This window comes from Vigna unguiculata, chromosome 10 (genome assembly GCF_004118075.2).
Source record: "Vigna unguiculata cultivar IT97K-499-35 chromosome 10, ASM411807v1, whole genome shotgun sequence".
NCBI classification, from domain to species: domain Eukaryota; kingdom Viridiplantae; phylum Streptophyta; class Magnoliopsida; order Fabales; family Fabaceae; genus Vigna; species Vigna unguiculata.
In genome coordinates, this window is record NC_040288.1 from 26,431,591 (window position 1) to 26,454,998 (window position 23,408).

The 23,408-nt window shown below is 32.3% G+C and overlaps 2 protein-coding genes and 1 non-coding gene across 3 annotated transcripts; 2 read left to right on the top strand and 1 right to left on the bottom strand.

Annotated features, from left to right (window-relative positions):
- Positions 1 to 1,014: 1,014 nt before the first annotated feature.
- Positions 1,015 to 2,925, top strand: LOC114167549 (CASP-like protein 4B1). Its single transcript, XM_028052650.1, has 3 exons — positions 1,015 to 1,519; positions 1,837 to 1,972; positions 2,426 to 2,925. Exons 1-3 carry the CDS (start codon positions 1,242 to 1,244, stop codon positions 2,615 to 2,617), a joined length of 606 nt encoding a protein of 201 aa, XP_027908451.1. The 5' UTR covers positions 1,015 to 1,241; the 3' UTR covers positions 2,618 to 2,925.
- Positions 2,926 to 3,551: 626 nt separating this feature from the next.
- Positions 3,552 to 6,825, bottom strand: LOC114167396 (probable WRKY transcription factor 33). Its single transcript, XM_028052486.1, has 5 exons — positions 6,534 to 6,825; positions 5,999 to 6,166; positions 4,830 to 5,395; positions 4,548 to 4,715; positions 3,552 to 4,204 (listed from the first exon to the last, which is right to left on the bottom strand). The coding sequence occupies exons 1-5, from the start codon at positions 6,723 to 6,725 to the stop codon at positions 3,826 to 3,828; spliced, it is 1,473 nt and encodes a 490-aa protein (XP_027908287.1). The 5' UTR covers positions 6,726 to 6,825; the 3' UTR covers positions 3,552 to 3,825.
- Positions 6,826 to 21,640: 14,815 nt separating this feature from the next.
- Positions 21,641 to 21,712, top strand: TRNAQ-UUG. The gene has a single exon. It is a non-coding gene; the product is annotated as a tRNA-Gln (tRNA).
- The last annotated feature ends 1,696 nt before the right edge of the window (positions 21,713 to 23,408 follow it).

Below are 23,408 nucleotides of genomic sequence, written 5' to 3' on the forward strand. Positions count from 1 at the left end.
ATGGTATGGATTAGCGAGGAAAGAGTTGCGACAGATTAGCTACGAGTTCGCGAAATGAGAATTGCGATAGATTAGCTACGGATTAGCGAGAAGAGAATTGTGAATAATTAGCTACGGATTAGCGACAACGAAATTGTGACAAATTGGCTAGAAATTTGAAAACTTTTTTCACTTCAGTTAGTGAGGAAATAGAGAGGGATTAACTATGAATTAACTATAGATTAGCTATGGATTATATAACTCTCTAATTAGCTATATGTATTTAACTACAAAAAATTCCCTAACAATTTGATACGTGATCTATCGCAAAACGTTTTAGCTACGACTGAGCTACGAAATTTTTCATAACTAATATATAAAATTTTTGTAGTAAAATAATATTCTATTATGTGATATGTGATTAGTAGTTTAATTTTTTTTTTTAAATATGCATCAATTTTGTATGCTTAGTAGAAAGTATTTTCTTTTCACGGGTTTGATCTAGTCCCATTATTTATATTTTGTATGTTGTTTCCATCTCTTTTCTCTGATATGGTTATGCGATGATTTTTAAAGTGTTAATCTAAATAAAATGTTAGAATTCATAATGATTTCTAATATAAGTTTTTGAAAAAAAAAAGCAAACTAGAGAAAATTTATAGAATTTTTTTTATTAACTATACATATTTTAGTACTTTTCGATACTATAATTTTCAAAATTTATGATTCTCAAATATCACTATTTCTGACTTTGATAAAAAAACTGTTCTCCGAACATAAAAGAAAAGCTTCTATCAAACATGAAGAAGACAAACGAAAGTAATCATAACCAATAACATTATGTTAATCTGATGATTCCATAAAGGAAAAAAAGTGAGAAAAGTAAAATAAATAATATAATTTATTGATTTTATTGTTTATACTCTAAAAAGAAAAATCCATATATTCATTTTGCACGCAAAATATGTATTGTTTCTAATCCTTATCTCTATCGTGCTCTCCCGCCCATCCAGCAACGGCACGCGATTGAACCCTTTGTGCAGTTCACGCGCTCTGTTATTGGCTAAAACCGAAACTTCGTAAACTCCTAAGTTGATTCGCCAACATAACAACTCCGGTTTCCAAAACAAAGCTACAACATTCACAACGAACTTTGCGTGTCTCTTTATATTTTTCTCACCTCAACCCTTCTTCTTCACTTTAGTTTTCATTTTTCAATTAATTGTTATCTAAATTTTGAGCATTGGAATCCGAAGAGTGTCATGGAAGACCACAAAGACAATGTAACAGTTTCCGACGCCTCACAAGTGAAAATTGACGTGCAGCCAGAGCCGTTGGAGCCGAATGTAGACATCCACGCGCTGGGAACTAGTGGCGGCGCCACCGGTGTCATATGGCAGTGGAAGAAGAAAGATGTGTTAATGAGAGGCTCATTAGGGCTAAGAGGAATTGCTCTGTTTTTGTCTTTGATTTCCTTAATGCTGATGGCTAGTAACAAGCATGGTGATTGGAAAGAATTTGACAAGTACCAAGAATACAGGTTCAAGCTCAAACTTTGTTTTTTATTTCAATATTATTGAAAACGTGATGTGGGTTTGTTAAAATTTTGGCTCAAGATTAATGGCTTTTTGTCAAAATTTGGTTTTGACATTTTATGGGATTCTGGTTAGCTTTTACGTAACATGTTATGATTTGTTTTATGAAATAATAAATGTGACTAACAATTGTACAAATCACTGATTTTTCCAAATAATTATGATTACCATTTATCCTTGTAGTTATATTTAATCAGTTGAGTATTTAATTTTCTTTTACATTAATAGTATTTGAAGTTAAATTGAAATTTTTGGATTATAGATACTTGCTGGCTGTGGCAATTCTATCTAGTTTATACAGTGGAGTTCAAGTGTTTCGCCAAGTTCATGAACTTTCCACTGGGAAAAACATGATTCAGCCAACAACTGCTGGGTTGATTGATTTTGTTGGAGATCAGGTTTGGCATTCTTTCTTCTCTCACCACATTCATTTCATTGGTATTCTGTTTCTAAACCCAAATTCAATTCTCTGAATCAAATTCAGTGTTGAAATCGAACTGCACTGAACAGTTTAACAACACTGATCACAAAAAAAGTGAAAGTTTTCAATTTGTTTATCAAGCCTTTTGTCCTATTTGGCTGTGCCAGACTGAAGTTTAACCTAACAAGTGTGAGTTAGACTTGCAAGTAATGATTAAAAGTGTGGATTGGAAACTTGATACTTCTCTTTGGTGTTATCCTTTTGGGAAGGAATAAAATTCCAAACTTATTTCTTCAAGCAACCAATGATAACTAAAGTGTTATGGATGCTTCTAATATAACAATAATATGATTTTGTTTTGCAATTAAAAATAAGTTTCTCAGTGGTCTTTTGCTTGATTATGAAATGTTAGAAAACTGTTTGGTTTCAGGTTGTAGCATATCTCTTGCTGTCATCAACATCTTCAGCTATTCCAATAACAGATAGAATGAGGGAAACTTCTGACAGTATATTTACAGATTCTTCAGCTGCAGCCATTGCTTTTTCCTTTTTTGCCTTCTGGTGTCTAGCACTGTCAGCTGTCATATCAGGATACAAACTGTCTACACGAACTTACACATAAGCACCCTTAATAGTTAAAACTTTCTCCTATCACTGAATAAAAGTAAAGAACTTTCTATTGTGTATAAGAAATTTAGAATTCCCCTTTTTTCCTTTTAAGTCTTTGCACATGCTGCAATGGTTAGTAATTCCACGTTGACCAGAAGAAAGTTAAATGTAAAAAGACCTATAAACCTATTGTTTAAGGTCGAAAGTAGTGTAAGCTTTCTTGTATAAATTTGCTCCTAATGTGGATTATGTGTATATCATTCTCTCTTTCTTTTTTAAGTCTTTGCACATGTTGTAATAATATCAGATTTTAATACAATTTCTTTTGGTCCCAGTATACAGTGTGGTGATGGTGTTGATACTTTTCCATAAATTTGGAATTTTGTAGTGATTGAAAAAAATGAACATTAGAACTGTTTTTTTTTAATAATATAATTTGATTATTATACTTGGACCTTTAATGGCCACATCTTCAATGAAAGGGTCAATTTTTAATCTATTGTTTTCATTTATTATTTAGTAGGACTTATATGAGGTTCATCTAATAATATAAAAATCGTTAAAATAGTATAATATAAGCTTTTCTACGGGAGTTTGACAAATTATTCATGAGATGAATTATGGACTCACATACCAATTGTTGATAACTCGTGAAGAGTAAACATGACAACAATTTTTTCCCATAAACTTGGCACTACAAAATCTTTACACGTTAAATTTATTGGTCTTTCTCAATTTTTCTTCATCCTTGGACTCCGATAGCCATATTCCTGATTTGATCAGAAGTAGCTGAATACTTCATAATTTGAAAAAAAAAACAGAACTTTGACCGAAAGGTTATAAAAACACAAAAATCAATGAGACGTAATAACAGTAGACATTTGCATACCAGAGTAGAAATTGCCAAGACTGGCATAAACTTTAGAAAGTAAATGGATGTAGTGAGACATAGCAAAAGAAACCTTTTATTCGTTATAAAACAGAAGCAACAAAAGAATAATGGAATTCAAAGTCAACACGTTTTCTGTGTCTCCTATTACTAAATTGAAAGTTGAAATAAGGCCTAACTTTTGTCAAGCTTTTCTGCAGTTCTAGTCTCTAATCTTAGTACACTAAATTAGTAGATTCTCATGATTTTCTTATTCTATTCCTATAAGCTATACACAAACACTATATAAGTGATATTATCACGTGTAAGGTTCAAGTGTTGCACTTCCAAATTTAGAAGTTCTTTGAAAAAAAAGACTGAAGGAACGAGTCATTGGCCGAAAATCCTAGGCTTCCAGGGCTCAGCAACATGTCCATTGGAACAGCTTCTTGACTTGCAGATGCTGAGAGCTTCGTGTCAGGGAGTGAATTGATGAAACTTGCTGAGTTAGAATAATTATTCACTGCTGAAGGCCTTATAGGAGCAGGTGCTGTTACATTGCTGGTGTTGTTGTTTAGAGAACTTCTGTTATAGCTTGCATTTCCTCGTCCTAAAGGAACATCATGGTTATGTTTCCCTTCGTAGGTTGTTAGCACAGCTTTCATGTCATTTGCAGCTCTCTCAACGTGTTTTCTCACTGGACAACCTGGGGCAACGCATTTGTAGTAACTCCTGCAGAAAGAATATTTTGAGTAAGCCATGGCCTTATGGGGTGGTAATAATGAAATTACAACACTAGTAAAATCATATAGCAAAAGGGTGTTGTTTGTTTTCTTCAGTTATATTCAAATTCACTTCATAGAATAATCATTTAAACACACATATTTTACTTTTCATAAATGAAGATCAATTCTATGAAGAGTTTGATTGAAATGTCCCAGAGAGTATGATAAGCTTGCTGCCCCTTATATTCAAACTTTTACATGGATAGTTTATGACTGATTGACAATTTAAAAATGTTTACAATAAGAGTATGTGACAATTAAATTCTTCTATTTCTGAAAAATTGAAATACCTTGGGTTTGGGTTTCCTTTGACCACTTTCTGTCCATATTTCCTCCATCTGTATCCATCATCTAGTATGTCAATTTCACTTGTGGTTTGAACCACAACTCTAGGTTCCTTAACAGTTCTGTTCCCAGCTGAGGAATTAGAATAGTCATCATTTTCATTCTCTCCTTTCCTGGAATATGAAAATCATAATCATAATTAATCACTGAAATCAACCTCATCATGTAGTTTCTTTCCAATAATACAAGGTTATTAGAGTGATGTATTTGTTATTTGCTTATCTTACCATCTTTTGGCCTCAGGTCCAAGGTCATCATCATCAACACCTCCAGAGCAACTAGTTTGTGATGTTTGCTCAAAATCTTCCTCTCCCAAAGACTGATCTGAAATCCCAGAGATGGTGCAGGATGAAGAAGTTTGATGCATTGATTGAGAGCCATTTTTTCTGTTGTGTGGCTTAGGATGATTGTGACTTCCCCTGTATACTATTTCAGTAACATGTCCCTCCAAAGACCTCTCAACTTTCTTCTTTGTTGGACAATTTGGATACGTGCACTTGTAATAACTGCGTGGATTCTCACTTCCTTTCACTTGTTTCTCACCATACTTCCTCCAATTGTACCCATCTTCTGATCTTCTTTGTTCTCTGACAGACTTAAAAGCATTGTTAGAGTTGAATTGAACAGACCCAGAAGTAGAATTGCTTTGTATTTCACGTTTGATTGAGGCAATTTCTGTGGAGAATCCCTTAGTGGTTGTATATTCAGATTTTGTTTCTGTCCTCTCAGATGAGAAATCTGTTTGCTTTGCAGCTTCATTGAATATCATTGTGTCCTGTTTCTTCAGTGGCTCCTGTTGTTCAAGTGGAACAAAGATTAGGAAACATAATCAAGTAAATCCAAGACTAACATATTCCATTCCAAAGAATGAACAAGTTTGAAACTTTCTGATAAGTTCTTATGTGTAAAGTTCAATGGCATTTAATTTTAGCCAATTGAACTTCAAAACGTTTAGTTATGCAGACAGCAATGACCTACAAAATTTATATCAATTGTCATAAAATAAGAGATATATATTATTGAAAGTAGGTAAGAATTTCTGAGAACATGCATGGACACATACATTCAAGTTTGATTCAGTCAACTTGGAATACCACAGTCAAGTTTTGAATTGTTCAAACAAGCTTGTACCAACCAAAATACAAAACTAATTAATTTTAAGAAAAGTGAAGAACTAAAAGAAGACGACAGATTAAACAAATAGCACATGGTAATGAAACAAATAGCAGATGCTAATGAGACAAATTGGTCCAAGCAAGTCAAGGTAAACAGATTGAACAAGAAATGGTCTCACACCCCTGAATAATCAAATAAATAACCAGAAAAAAAAAAAAAGAATACACCCCAAATTATGTTCTTTTAAGTCAAATTTATATAAAAAAAACACGCAACTTACCACTTGAAACATGCTTGTGGAAGATTGAAAGAGAGGCACGTCGTTTGTTTTTGTTAGGAAAGAGAAGTCAGAGTAGTTTCTCTCTTCCTCCTTGTTTCCTAGGTCAGTTGAACTGTTTCTCATGTCGAAGCTCATGGAAGATGAGTCCGTTGTGTAAGATGCAGGAACCTAAACAAAACACACAAAACAAAAACACCCCACAGTTAGTTATCGCAAAAAAAATATTGGAGTGATGCAAAAGACCACCTCAAATTCTAAACCAACATATAAAACAAAAACACCCCACTGTTACAAAAAACATTACATTGGCCAATAACAAGAACCATACTTTATTGCTATCACATGCTATTTTTATTGGGAACTCTGATTCACATTTATTTTTATTAAATTGTGTTGGAGAAAGTTTCTTCCGACAGTACTTTAGCACAAAACTACAGATAACTTCAAAATGAAAGTCAATCCTGTCACCGATAATACACAAAGTAAAAACGCTTTTTGAGGTATAATAATGGCAATAAGTGATGGTAAAACTTACATTTTGAGAAGAAAACAAGAGGGGTGAGTTCAATGACTGTGTTGTTGGAGAAAAACCAGGTGGGAACTCAGAATAAGGAGGGAGAGGTTGAAGTTGTTTGAAAGTGTTAGCAAATTCAAGTCCAAAAGGATCATCATCCATGGTCAAGGTATTATTGCTGTTGGAAAGTAGGTCTGTGAAACTGAAAGACATGCTCAAGAAATGAGGTTGAATGAAGAAGGTTGATGCTGTTGTTGATGTTGTTGTTGAGTTTGAAAATGGAGAGAGAAAAGAGAGGAAGTGGTGCACTTTATTTATGTGTGCTATGGCATGCACACCACCACCCATGTCTTTGGAAGCTACTACTCTGACTCAGTAGCCAAAGGTTGACCTTTGACCGTGGAAAAAAAAAGCCCATCAAAAATGGGTCAAGGGTTGCGGGTTTGACTTGACTCAGCTACCTATCATAATTATTACACAACACTGCCAAAGTGGCGGCTCAAACATGCAGAGGAAACTTGACCCTGCGTTCACTTTGTTACATCTTCGTGCGCTGGACGACTCGTTACCGTTGATACAGATCGGATGATTCGCACTTCAATTATATATTTTCAATTTAATTTATTAGTAGTCGTTCGATAAATCAAACCACTGGGATTTATTGATAGAGTAAATGCATGCTAAGGCTGACCGCAGGGAAATCCTAATTGAAAGAAAATGTAGCCTGAAATTTCGCCATCTGTCTCCTTGTGTGGCATCTTTTCTGCATAGAATCTGCAGACTCAGCAACGACACGGTTTTTTTTATCAAATAAATTTTACCAGGTTATCAAATATAAACCCTATTCAAAATAAATATAATAATAATAATAATTGTAATATGAAATCTTATTTAATGATGTATTTAAAACCATGCTTAATTTTTTATTTGGAGATATGCATTGTTATTTTTTATTATTAAATAAATCTAAATAAATTTTAACTTTACAAAATTAATGAAATTTATTTTCTATTTTTTATTTTAAAAATGACTTCACTTTGTTAATTCATTTTTCTATGGACGTTTAATTATTTAGCGTTTTAAATTACATTTTCGCGTATCTGCTTATTTAATAGTATGGTTAAAAACTAACATTAACGTCGGTATATGGCTAATAAATATTGCGTATGTTGTATAAACATTTTTAGTTTATATATATATATATATATATATATATATATATATATATATATATATATATATATATATATATATATATATTAATGTAACAATTCAACCGTAATTACATAATTATATCAAATACATAAGTCTAATATAAAGTTCATAATATTATAAAGGGTTAAGTATGTTTTTGTCCCTCAAATTTTAGTGAATTTTGAAATTAATCTTTCTTCGAAATTTTATACCAATTTAGTCTTTCATCTTTAGAAATATGTGGATTTAGTCTTTCTTACCGTATTTTGTTAAGTTTATTTGACATTTTAAACGTATTATTATTATTATAATATTTGTGTTAACATTAAAGCAAAAATGTGTCAAATGGTGTAAACAATTCAAATGTGCATGAAATGTCAGATAAACTTAACAAAATTTGGTTAAAAGGACTAAATTCACACATTTTTAAAGATGAAGGACTAAATTGGTCAAAATTTTTGAAAAGGGACTAATTCCAAATTTCACTAAAACTTGAGGGACCAAAAACATATTTAACCCTATTATAAATAGTTTTTTTAAAGAGTATTTTAAGAAGAAAAAGAGATATAATTATGTACATAATATCGATATACTCCTTTTTTATATAGTCTATATTCCTCTTCAGATCTTATATTATTCTTTACTCTCATGAAATTCTTGGTCATAACAAATGAAGAACAACATGTAAAAATACACAATGTAAACTAAAAGTATTTTAAAACTTATAAGTTTTAAATAAAAAGAGAATATACTTAACTATTTCAGAAAATAACTACATAGCTTTCACGATCAAACAACCAAAATTCAAGCATGAAGGCTTTGATAGCCCATTCATATACCAAGAACCACATACTCAACCTCTAGAGGACTAGAGTATTGACTAGCACCTTAAGACCCCACAATTATCATTATTCATTTTGTACTATACCTAGGCGGATTAAGGCAAGTACACGGTCAAGACCGCCTAGGCATAGCCCCACAAATAAAAATAATACATCGATAACCGTTCAAGTAGAACATAGCAGCCCAAGCCGCCCACTGTAAAGGATTATGTGTAATAAACCGGTAACACCTAACTTAGAATGTCCCAAATAAAGCCCCTAATACCCATATACATTAACCCAGGGCTTGGGCCAAGCCTAGACCCATCTAGAATCCAAACAGTGGCCCAGCCCATGAGGATGGCAGACATAATTAATAACCCTATAAATACACGTGGACCCCAGCAATTAAGAGGTACGCTTTCATTAATACCCTAATCCAAGATTTGACTTTTTGATAGCACTTTGCTGACTTGATCGTCGGAGCCCTTTCCGCAGGTAACCCCTTGAGGGTCCAAGCCATGTACGCTAGCAGATGACATGTGCAAACCGAAAAGGAACCAGCTTGAGAGGTCAAGGACTAAGGTAAGGTGTTATTTGTGTCCCCAATATCTCTTATTTGTTTTCGCAGGAACACATTCACTTCTACCTCTCAAGAGTTATAGCTATAGCATGTATGAGCTACTCCTTAATCCACAGAGCACAACAGGATAAATTCTATATCGTACAAGTACTCGACTATTTCTAACACTCTAGATATTAACCTTCCTCGCCTCTCATAATTAGTTGTTTTCATCTATATAAATCCAATTATTAGTAGGGTAAGGATGATCTTATTTTAGTCTTTATGTCAATACACCTCATATCAAACAAACTCATGGTAGTATTTTTACCCTATGAATCACCACTTCCTCACTCTAAACAATTCATATAAAACATAACAAATCTACCAAATTTAAACTAATTATAGTATTTCAAATCAGTAAGCCTCGCTCAGCAAAATCATGTCTCGCCCGGTGAGTATCCCTTGGAAAGAGACTAACCCAGCGAGAAGCTACCATGATGCTCTCTGACTTTTCTTAAAACCTTCTCACTCAGTGACCTACAAGCTCGCTCAAGGAGAGAGTACTAGGACCTGTGACGGATCTTGACCAATAATGTTGGGGGAGCCAAAATAATATACTCAAAACTTATATAATTACTTATCTTACTAACACAATAAAAATGAATACATAATTTAGTACAATTGTAACTACAAAAGAAATTATGTAAGACCCAAGAAATTTAAATAATTAATTAAATAATTATTTAATAAATGCGGGTAGTAGGAGCCTTTAAGACTTTTAATGCGGATTGCTATAATGTGGAAAAGTACTAGCTCAAATGGTTGAGAGTACTTAAATGTGTAAGAGGACTTGGGTTCAAGTCCTATGTATGCCATTTGAGTGTTATTTAAGTTATTATTATTTTTGATAATATGCTTGATCATGTTGACTGATAATATAATCATCGAATTATATTAATCATCATGAAACATGAATTGGTTAAATGGTTGTGTATTGAGTTGGCATTAGCATGGTCATGGGTTGAAACCTTTGTAGAACCATTTTAAGCTTCCTTTTTGCCAAAATTTCTTGTGGCAAGAAGGTGAAGGGGCATAGGAACCCTAACTACCCAAAGAGCAGCCAAAAGTGACTGAAAAACAACTCATAATAGAATTTGAATGGCAATTACATTTATTTTAATGTCATTTTCGTTTTCATTTTTGGCAATTACAACAAGCGTTGCCTGGCGGGTGATGAATTTCCGCCAAGCGACTCATACCATTTCAACTGCATTTCTAGGTTGCGAAGGGAAACCACCTGGCGGCACGAACGGGCCCGCCAGGCGACGCTTGTTGTTCAACCCAATTCTGGGTTTTTTTTAATGAAGGGTCTGGTGGTATTGATTGAACTGCCAGGCAACGCGAGCCATGAGGCTTGAATTTTGATGTTTTTTCTGGATTCTGGGCAGATTTGGACTGGTAGGAAGTGTAATAAGATTATTATATAACCAAATCGAAGTGAAAACTTGTGAAATTGGGGCGTGATAAGCATAAAAATTGGGGGAATGAGACATACTCACATTTTAGGGTTTCATAATTGGGAATTTCTATAGTGGCAGCAATCTAAGGGGAAAATGTGAATGAATTCGTGAATGGGAAGTGTTAGGAATGAACTGTAGTCCCAATTGGGTTCGTATCCTATGGAGTCAGAAATTGATGAAAATTAGAGTTGTTGTGAAGGGGGTAAGGTTCGCAGGTGCAGGAACCGCCTGGCGGCACCCATTTGGCTACCAAGCGCCAAACCAGGCGATGCACGTGGTGTTCTGTTCACGAAAAATGTTATTTTTTGTATTTTTCGCACACAGGAACCGCCAGGCGCCACATCCTCACTTCTAGGCACTAGGCGCCACTATGTTTTTCTAGTTCATGCAGTTTTTGTAAAATTGCATTTCTCAGTTTGTTAACCGTCTGATTTAGGTGAAATTTTGACAGGTGGTCCATAACATGTGGTTCTTCACTTTTAACGGTGGAGATTGGATTTGGAGGTCAGTAGCTAGAGATATACATCACTCAATATTGCTGATTTTGGAGTCGTTAAAATGTATGAATAACCTCTTGATAAGTTCAAGTAACTTCTAATGAAGCATGATTGGGTTATGTGGTATGTCTCTATCAATTTGAATGTTCCTTTGGGTTAGTCACATGTGGAGAATTGGTTTGGTGAAGGCATGGGTGTCAATATTAAATTGCATTGGTACATAAGATCGTGTGCTTAAAATTGTTAGAGTGTTGTTGCTTATATTTTGTTTGAGCATGCTTGGGATTGTCTATATGACTAGGGGATGAATGCACATGTGAGGTGCTATAAGGCCTGGAACATTATAGATGGGAATGCCTTTCATTAGGGATACTCTAGAATGAGAGAAAATGAGAGCAACCTGTGTGAAGTGTGCTTGAACCTGAACTAAAACTAGTATTGTGCAAGTACTGGTGTAGCGCCAGAAGGTGGTGATCGACCCGCCAAGCTACAATGTAGAAACAGGGGGTTCAAGATCACGGTGGCGCCTAGCGGTAAGGAGAGGTGCGCCAGGCAGAATCTGCAGTTCAGTAAATACTAAGGCACGCGGCGCCTGGCGGCACAGGAAGTCGTGTTGGGCGATAGTTGCAGTGGCAGTGAAGATTAAGGCGCTTAGCGTTTGGCGGTACGTGTCCCCCGCCAGGCGATCTGGAAGCGGCAGCGCCTGGCGGTACGTGTCCCCTGCCAGGAGATTTTGCTGCAGTAGATTGGTGTTATACTTGCTATGATGTGCGTGATCTACAAGGTTTCTAGTATATCTTAAAGGTCGGCTTGTTGGTGTTCCTTGAGTTGAGCTCGGAACGTATCCCTTGAGTTGAGCTCGGGGTAGGGGTTAAGCACGTGACATTCCTCGAGTTGAGCTCGGAATGACATCCCTCGAGTTGAGCTCGGGATGGCGGATGAACACAAGGAACCCTTGAGTTGAGCTCGGGTTGACAAGTGTTGTCGGTGTGAGTGTGCTGGTTGTGGCCAGTACGGATGGGTCCAGATAGATTGCCCTCCTCGGTAGTTAGCTTACGAGTTTGGTAGTCTTAGGACGTTACGAACTATGTTCGTATTTGGGAACTCCACCTAGCGTTACAGTGTATGATCCGTAGCAATGGTTTCCCGCACGTGTTCTATCGGTTGTGGCCGATAGGTATGGCAGCAAGACACCTTGGGGTAGTCATTAGAAGACGTAGAACACGATTAACATGGTGGTGGCCATGTAATGGAATATCAAAGGATGGATTTCCTTGGTGTGATTGTGTGATTGTATATTTGTGCCATAGATATATATGTTTATTTTGTTAGCTCACCCTATCTGCTTGTGTTTGGCGATGATCGTGTACGCGGTACACGGGAGCAGATGATGTTGTAGGTGGATCTAGTGAGGCATAGAGCCGGAGCGGGGTTAGACTGGGATAAAGAATTTTCTCAGAGTTTTATTGTTTTATGATTTGGAATAATTTTGTAAACACTTTGCGATACTTATGATTTAATCAAGTTTATGATTTGGATTTAGTTTATTTGACTATGTAATGAAGTTTTTAAATTTTTCCGCGTTTTAGGAAATGAGATTTAATAAATGACGCTGACGTATTATTTCTATTTTATTTTATTTAAAAAACGTAATATCCGGACTGGATGTTACAAATTACCCATATATAGAAGAGTGTCTTTTGTTCCTTCACATTTTTTGAATTCATCAATAATTGAATTAGAACTAAAATTTACAACTATTTTTTTAATATAATTATGAACTCATTCCAAATAATTAATATTAAACTTCTCACCTATAATTCAGTACCTTAAGAAAATGGTTCCTCTAATTGAACAATATGATCATTTGTGTCATGTTTCAAAATATGTAAATAAGTTGAATTTGTCCTGTTTTCATAGTCACTGATAGTTTTATTTTATCACTTTTAAGAAATAAATATATTATTTTATTCTTCATTACTATACCTATTTTTCTTTAAATTTAAGATTAAAAAATAATTTATCATAATTTAATAAAAAATAAATAAAAAAATAAGAGTTACTAAAAAAAAATATGATAATCAAGTCTCAATAAAAAGTCGATTATGAAAAAAATACATAGTACAATACTTTTTTCCCATATTTATAAAAAATGAATATAAAGATCATGAAATAAAAATAATGCTAACTATTAAATAAATGTTTCAATATCATGTGAGACAAGAGAGATACTTTTTTTTTCTTCACGAATGGAAGAGAACAAATAAGAAATGTATGAGTTTGTATCTTTTTTTTTCTGAAACGAAAAGAAAACATGTAAGTGTGTGAGATGAGTATAATTTGTGGAAAACTCAAAAACACAATGAGAAAGAAAATAAAAATATCTTAATAAACATTTTTATTCTTCGTTACATTTGATTTTATGTTTTATTATTTATTAATATTAAATATTATGTTCTATAAAATAAAGACAAAATCTCTAATTTAACTTCTACTAATTTCTAAATATATATTAATATAATTTTAAAAAATGAAAAAAAAACCTAATATATATAATATAAAAAAAATTAAAAATTTTAGGGGGGCATGGCCATCCCCTGCCTCCAAGAAGCTCCACTAGTGACTAGGACTAAATTCCTTAAAAAATTGTTGAGCTAGACTTTCTCGCCTAATGAGTTCAAAACATTGGAGCTTTCTGACTTGCAGTACCTCTAATAGACTTGTCTAGGCTTTTAACTTATTTTAAATTGGAACATGTATAATTTTACTTATCAAACATCCTTAGACAAGTTCAATTAGGTTAACACAATTAAATTCACAAATATCCACTTGGTAGACATCTCTATGTCACAAACCAATTAATCAAATTCAACAAGACAATTCATACACGCAACTTATCATCCTACCCCAAATCATCACATCACTCACATTCATCAATCATCGATATAATCATAAATTAACACTAGATTCCTTTACTTGTTATCGAAAAATCCCTTTTCTCTATAGGTGCTCCTAGAGCTCTAAATCACACAGGGTCTTCTAACTACCTACATAGACATCATATCAAAGAACTAACTATGATCAAAATTCAACATAGACTCACTTTGAGCAGATTTGAGGCACATGCATGCTTGGGATGGAAGGGTAATTCATTGTTGAGAAAGCATCTTTCACAAGGCCACCAATATTTCTAGACGATGACTACCCCTACTAGAAGGATATGATAGAGATTGACTTTAAAATCCATACATTATCGATTATGGTCGATCATAACTAAACGAGATATCTCCATCAGAGATCCAAAGGAAGACCAAATGCAAATTAAGTTTGATCAGACACAACTAAACAAAAAATTCAAGTATTGTCTAATTTGTGCTTTCGATAAAAAGAAAAAAATGAATATAATAAAGTTTGTGTATCGTCCAGGTTGTTTGGCGTCTGATACTTAAAGATGGATAGAACACCCAAAAGTCGATCCAAAGTCTAAAGGCCTATGAATTGGGCTAAGTTTTATAAGATGTTTTGATTTAATCTTGTAATCTAGGAGATATTTTTGCAAAAGATAAAGAGGTTTATATTTTATTATTATCTTTGTATTTTGTAGCTAGAATATTATCTTCTTATTTGGAATATGCATGATTTATAACCATTTTATTTATAAATAGAATGACACCCCAAGGCTAAGGCACTTGGATTTTTTAGCTTAAAGTATTATTATCTTTGAATCAGATTATTCACTATCTATATTTGTTATCTGGTTTAGCGCACCCAGCTTTTAACCAGAACGATTTGCAAGTTTAAGACGACCAAGGAGATTTAAGACTCGTTTGAAGATCAAGTACAAAGGTAATGAAAATGTTAACTAAGGAAAGTTGCCACACTAACACAATGATTTGAATCTTTCACAATGAATGATGGTTAGACCATGGATAATATGTTTGGAAAGATGCAAATCCTCCTCAACAAGCTCAAAGCCATGGGCTAGATATTCTTAGAACTAAGATAAACCTGAAATTATTGGACAGTATGACAAAGGCACGTGAGTCTAAAACATGGTCATTACAGAGGTTTATGACTTGAAGAAGCTCACATGGCATGAGCTTTTAGGAATCTTAAAAGTGCATGAGGTGTATCTCCAAGATTGTGAATAGAAGGAGATCTAAACATCATCTCACCAAGGTCTTCGTGCAAAATTTATAGCATAGTACACCTAACTGAGACGAAAAGGAACTACAACATAGGAAACTCTAGAGGAAGAAGACAATACTTTCGTAGTTCGGACTAAAAGTTCAACTGATTAGGAAATATCTAGACTATCAAGAAAGTTTAAGTGGGTGTTTAAACTAAAGGATCAATATAGCGAAAGATTTACCTACAATATGAAGGAATATCATTAATAGGCCAAATGTTATAAGTGCAGATGACCAGACATAATGGCAAAGTTCCCTATCCTCAAGAGAAAGTCATGCCCCAAGAAGAAGAGTATACTAAGGAAAACTCATATTCTAGCTCTAACTTTAGGTCAGATGCAAAGAAGGTCAATTTATGTCTTGTGGTAGACATCGAAAATTAGGTACAATCTAACCTTAATACTTCTTCAATCTACCTTATGAAGATTTTTCCACTAGTGCAACAATATCTCTAAGCAGTATTTGAAATTAAAAAAAAAAAACCAAAATCTTACATTAAAAAATGAGGAGTTGAAGCTAAGTCAAGTTGCCTCTAATGAGAAGATGTCATGTCTTGAATAGACGCATACATATGATGTTTTATAAATTAAAAATATGGAGGAAAAAGTCACATGTTGTAAGCATGACTTTGAAAATTTGACAAGAGTTTGAAAGTTTAAAACTCAGATCTTCAAATGCTAGACACAAATCAAGTAGGTTTGGTTTTGGCAATGACTGAAAAGTAAACTCATATATTCATAAGCATGTTAAAGTTGTTTGTCATCACTACGATAAGTTTGGACACCCAAGTGTAAAAAATAAACACAAAAAGTAATAACCCAAAGGATAATGATACAATGGCACAACAAATTTGACTCATTATCTTAACCCAAAACTAGAAAGAAAATATCCAAGAAAATATTGGTACCAAAAGAGTTCATACTTCTTATTGCAAGTACAATGAACAAGAAAAGACAGCAAACAAATAACTTCAACAATGGATGATAACCAAACATCAAGGATATAATGCTATGTTTCAAAATTTGAAGCAACTTGACATAGACAAGGTTTAAATTTCAAAATCAGCAAGTTGTAACATCCCATTTTTTTTAGCAGCTTAAAACTTAATAATAATAGGGAGTTTCATCATAGTTCAAAAACAGATAATCCAGTGTACACAATATATTAATACAGTCTTACAAAAGATATGACTACAAAAAGATATCACTTATACACTTAAACTAAACTAATAAAACTCTATACTTGAACCGACCACTACTAAAGCTCCCACTGAGAGGGCTCATTCTCAACCTAAAACGATGACTCCTCATTCTCCAAAAGTGCCTCTGACATTGCAACCACATCTGCTCCCACCGAAAAGGTGATCATCGCAAAAGGAAAACATACAACACAAGACAAAAACACAGAAAGCAAGGGTAAGCTAATCTGATAAGAAAAATCATGAAATTCAATTATAAAAAAACCATGCAATCTTTCTCATTTTCACCAGAATCACATATGCCACCACAAACACAGTACAAATATATTACTCTAGACTCGATATCTGGATTATGTAAGCGACATTGGACCTCTTGGTGGCTTGCACCTGTGAAGGTTCCCAAACTCTACAAAGTTTGGCCTCAGGGGGTTATCACCCAACCACTCCCAGGGTAAGTCCCCTTCGCGTCTAAGACTAATTAAGTCCAAAGACTAGGACCTCCTGTTACTCCTCACGACATAATCTATTCTGTTCTATCTAAGCGTGAATGATTATTGGAGTTTCAGGATACCAACCAATAATGAGTCCTTATGTCCTTACATATAATAAAACATACTCCTAAGAATTTCCCTTGAAATCCTAGTTCAATCACATCTTCTCATAATCCAAATTCATGAAATTTCACCACACATATTACCAGCCACAACAATCCATGCATATCATAAGCTAATTTCACATTTTATCATTTTAAATACAACTTCATCCATTTAAAATAGAGAAATAAACACTCAGTTACAGTGGTTCTTGCCCAAGCTAGAAGATCTCGCACAGGCGAAAGGGCTCTCTCGGTTATAGAGATGGCAAATAAACTCGCCCCCGTGGGTATTGCCCGAACCCGTCCCCATTTTGACCGGGAATCCCTGCATTGACTGGGTATGGGTATGGATATGGGGAATTCTCGACTTTTTCAATTGGGTATGGGGATGGGTATGGGGATGTACATATCCCCGCCATAATACACGTCCCCGTTTAAATTATTAAAATATTCTCAATTAATTAAGTAACCATATATATATATATAATCTTTTATTTCTTCTAATTATTTGGTTTGTCATGAAACTCATTCGCATATCAATTATATTGTTCATCTTATCATAACCTTTATGTAATTATGTTAGAAAGATGTATGTCAATTAAAATTTTTATGTCTCACATTTGAATATTTCTATTATTTTTTAATATTTTTATTTATTGTATATTTTCCTTTCACATGAAAATGTTTCATACTCTCAATTTAAGTATTTAATAGCACAAACTTTTCGTTTATTAGGTAATATAAAAAAATCTTTACTTATTATTATTATTATTAGTTTTTGTTTCATTTGAAGAACTCTTTTGTTTCACTAAAACAATTTTTGTTATTTCTCAACCACTGAGTATATATGTTGATAGTTGAAAAGTTTTCTTAGATCTCTAAGATATTTTTCAATTACAATTTATTTTAAACTTTTATTATGATTATTATTTGTTCTTTGTATCATTTTGATCAAATGATGTATTATAACTTTTACTAGTGTATAAAAAAGAGATTCATTACAATTTAAAAAATTGAAGTAAACAAACAGTTAAAATATATTTTAATTTGAATATTTGTTTTTCTTTTATATTTTTTAAAAAATATTTTTAAATTTTATCAACTATGTTTCATTAATGTTTGTAAATTTAATAAATGTGTTGGTTCTCATGAAATTTTATTTGGTATTATAATCTAATATGTAAACAATTATAATTTATTTTAAACTTTTATTATGCTTATTTGTTCTTTGTATCGTTTTGATCAAATGATGTATTATAACTTTTATTAGTGTATAAAAAAGAGATTTATTAGAATTTAAAAGATTGAAGTAAACAAACATTTAAAATATTTTTTAATTTGAATATTTGTTTTTCTTTTATATTTTAAAAAAATATTTTTAATTTTATTAACTATGTTTCATTAATATTTGCAAATTTAATAATTGTTTTGGTTCTCATGAAATTTTATTTGGTATTATAATCTAAAATGTAAATAATTATAATTTATTTTAAAGTATTTGATATTGAAGAAACAATCATCCTTCTAATATTGAATATTTGATAATATTATGTTTCCTTTATCATAATTTTTTATTATTTTATAAAAATTAATTAAAATTAATATTAAAGTAGTAAGAAAACAGGGATGGGTATGTGTATGAGATTATACTCGTTACCGGTGGGGATGGGGATGGGACAAAAGTTTGATACCCGTTGGCTTTGGGTATGGGGATGAGGATGAAATTTTTTTATGGGGATGGGTATGGGATAGCAAAACCCGTGCCCATCCCGCCCCATTACCATCCCTACTCGATTAGGTGGATCATTCTCGCCTGAGCGAGACTCGAAACAGAAAGCAAACCAAAATCTGGGCGAATCCTCGCTTAGGCTAAGCTGTCTCGCTTAAGCGAGATTGTCTCTCGCTCAAGCAAAATGTGCTCGCCTAGGCGACAATTCGTACAGTGACAGTGGGTGAGTTTCTAGTGTTTTCGCTCAGGCGAGAGCTGCTCGCTTAGGCGAAAAGATCAGATTCCCTATTTGTTCTCACATGCAACAGTCCAGAACTCATGCCTAAATTTAATCACCACTCCAACCATACAATTCAAGCATCAATTTAACACACAAACATGCAATCAAGGTCATTAGTATGGTTTTCATATGAAATTCAAGCAAAACAGTTAGCTTCCCTTACCTGTTATCCTGCTTAGACAACTTTATAAATGTCAACGCGTTAAAACGTCAACGCCTCTAACTTCACATGATGCTCTATCTACACATAGAAACATCACAAGAATGATCAGGACATACTGTTATGATCACTGATCAGCAGAGACTCATACTGATGATTAAAACGTCGCATGCAAGCGGAGAAGAGCTCGCATGTAACAAAAAACAGAAAAAGACTAAAAAGAGAGCGAAAACTCAACTTATATGAACGGAGAAAATGATCGGTCCAATTTGAAGAGCTCGTCGAGAGGATCAATCCTACGGTCTTGGTTCTTCAATCAGACGACCAGAGAGACAAAACCTCTAGAGAGAAGTCAGAAAGCTCTAGAAAAGTGATTTCTAGAGAGATTGTGTGTTTTAAAATAATAAAACTCGTTTATAACAATTCTATTTATGCTAAAACATTTTAATATTAAAATAATTGAGTCTCATTATTTTTAAATCACTATCACTTTTTAAAATGTCATTTTCTGGGTCTTACACTAGTAAAGTCAAAATAATGGTTGTTGAAAAAGGTTCAAACGCAAAGAAAATTTTCACATTGAATAATGGTTTTTAAACTTGTTAAATCTTCTTATTTTTCAAAGTAAATATGAATGCTTCGGTGATTGTCTGAGTAATACTAATGTAATTAATAAGATAGTATAACTAAAATTTGTAAGAAGCGTTGTTCAAAGGAGAAGAAGAATATCTAAATTCCTCAAATCCCCTAAAAGAAGAGAATTCCAATCAAGGGAGAGAAAGCATCCATCTTGTAGTTCAAGGTAGTCATTTGATGCTCCTTAAGAATGAAAAGCGGATAAAGATAAAATTTAAAGCATGATAAGATTGATGATAAAAAAAATAGGAGAAGAAGAGAGACTTAAGTTGAGGTTGAGAAAAGGGAGGGGGAGCATACCATATAGTTGAACAAACAATGTTATGTTTGAGAGAGAGCTTCCAAAAAGAAGAAACAAATATGAAGACTTTAAATCCCTTTATTTCTTCTATTTTATACTTCATCTTCTTTATTGTGAAAATCTTTGATGAAAACGAATTTTTAATATATATATATATATATATATATATATATATATATATATATATATATATATATATATATTAAAATTTTATTGTTTTAAACATTTAAAAAATATGAGATTATAATATCGAAATTTAACAAATTTTTTATTTAATTTTGATCGCATACTTAAACAATTAAATGTAAAACAAGTTTTTATGTATTAAATTATGTGAGATACAAAATATCTCTAGATTAGTCCAAGTTATATATAGTTAGAGAAATGCTACAAACGAAATTTATACTTACACTCACCATTAGAGCAAATATCTATAATTTTATTATAGATAGTTATTTTAGTTTAAAAAAATAATTAAATTTAAAAAAAAAATAACAGTCTAATGAAAAAAGTGTCTGTTAAAAAGTAAAATAGTAAAACAATTAATTTAACTAAAAAGCTATTATATGAAAGGCAAAATAGAAAATAAGATGTGGACAAAAAAATCATTTATATAATAGTATAAATGTTTGGAAAAATAGATTAATGACATTAATATAAGAAAATAAATCAAATTAATATACGGAAAAATAAAATAAAATAAAATTATTTACTTTACTTTACTTATATTATAATAAATATATAAAATAAATTAAAAGAACAAAATATTATTAAAAAAATAAATCCATTAACCCACAGTGTATCATTACAAGTTTTCTCTCTCAATATTAAGGGAACCAAATTAACCTGGCTTAGTTTTAATTCAAATCGTGAGTCATGTCATATTAGTGCTAACTTATAAAAAACTAAAGTATTTAAAATATCAATTGACTTATAGTTTGTTTTCAGAGTTAAAGAAGTAATTAATTTTGTATACTAAAACCAGAATGGTACTAATTACTTCACCTTTTATAACTCAGTAATGATAATTATAAAATTGAAGAAAACATTAAAAATAAATATTTTATTAATTAAAATAGAAATGCAACAAACTCACCTTAAATTTTACATGAAATAAACTAAAATATATTTGCGTTCTGAGTACTTTGATTTTCATGCATAAGATTCAAAATATTTTCTTTTATTTTATACATATTCACTGAATATTATTTGAACTTTCCGTGAATATATATTTGTGTGGGACCAATGATGTGACAAATACATATAAGAGGACAAATTTTGAAAAGCATAAAAATAGTGCTTTAATTTATAGAAACTTCATGAAAATGACAATTTATAAAATACAACAGACCTGTTAAATTTTTAATGGACGAATATTGTAAAGGAAATTTTCAAATTTATATCATTTTGATGATATTATACAGAGAATCATATTCGTACTTGGTTCTATGGTGTAGTGGCTAGCACTCTGGACTTTGAATCCAGCGACCTGGGTTCGACTCCCGGTAGGACCTTTGTTTTTGTTAATTTTTTTTTTTTTAATAATTTATGACATTTATAAAGTATTTTAAAATTTAAAATAATGACTAATATTTTAGGACCGAAAGAACTTACAAGTTATAATAACTTTTTGTAATAGATAAAACTTTGAAGAATTAAACTAAAATTTAAAATACAAAGAAGAGAACAAAATTATATTTTAGACGATTAAAGAAGTTATAGTTGGAGAGTCAAACTGGTCTAAACAGAAAAAGGTTTGACCGGTTCTTCCGAGTTTTTCATTACCTATCAGAGTCAACTGAGTTTACTTGTTGGGAACCTTCTCTCGCCAACAACCGAGAATGGTCCAATTTTTGTTATCAAAAGCACACCACCACCTACTTAATTATCCTACACTTATAATCGCTTTAGTAGTAATTTTAAAAAAATAAAAATATTCTTATTTAATTTACAGTGTGTTTGGATAGAAAACTTTAATAAAATAATTTTTTTTAAAGAAATTGAATTTTTTTGTTCAAAAAAAAATATAATTTGAATAAGAAATTTAAAAAGAAATTAAAATTTTTGAATTTGTTAATTAGATTAGTTAATATTAAAATTAAGAAATTTTAAATTCTATTTAAAAAATTAAAAACCTAAAATTTGTCACTTTTTCAAACTCATTTTTTCTTTTGGTTAAATTATTCCAGAGGTCCCCATTTTTGTAGCAAAATTTCAAGTAGGTTCTCTCATTTTTATTTGACTCAATTGAGTCCCTATTTTGGAAAAGTTGTTGCAATTACGTCATTTTCTTTAGTAGTATACTAACTAGGGATGCCAACGGGACGGGTAGGGTACAGGTAGTAGCTCCCTCGTACCCTATCTGTTGGATAAATATTTACCCCGTACCCGTACTCATATCCGTCGGGTATCCATTGTGCGGGTATCCGCCTATTTTTTTCATATCCACGGGTATCCACGGATACCCGCAGGTATTTGCAAAATTATTTAAAAATAAATATTTAATCATAAATTTAAATAAAATAAAATAAAATACATCACTGTCATAAATTTTAAATAAAGTTCAAATAAACTCAAGTTGATACAAATAAACTCGAGTTGATACAAGTCCAAATAATTGTAAAATAAATTTTAAATAAAGTTCAAGTTGATACAAGTCCAAATAATTGTAAAAGTAAATATAAATGACGTTCAACACCATGAAAATTCTTTAATTAGTGCTTTGATCAACAAACTCACTTTCTCACTTTCTCTGATTGCTTCCTGAAAAATAAACAAAATAAGCAAATAATAAACCTCAATTGCCACATGCCAAGTATTCTTATTTTGATTCCATCATTTGACAACAAACATACCATAAACGTCATTGTCTATATAAGGTTTGATATATATGCCCAATTTCAAAGAAAGGAGAGAGAACAATGTCAAGGGGTGTAAGTTTAACGGGTACGGGTATCCACAGGTACGGATACTATGATACCCGTACCTAGGGATGTCAAAAAAATTCGTACCCGCGGATAAAACCCTCAACGAGTAGGAAATGGATATTAAAAATGGATACCCGCTACCCGCGAGTATGGGTATTTTTGATATCCGCATGTTAACGAGGCGGGTACGGGTATCATAGTATCCATACCCGTGGATACCCGTACCCGCTAAACTTTACCTTATATATATATATATATATATATATATATATATATATATATA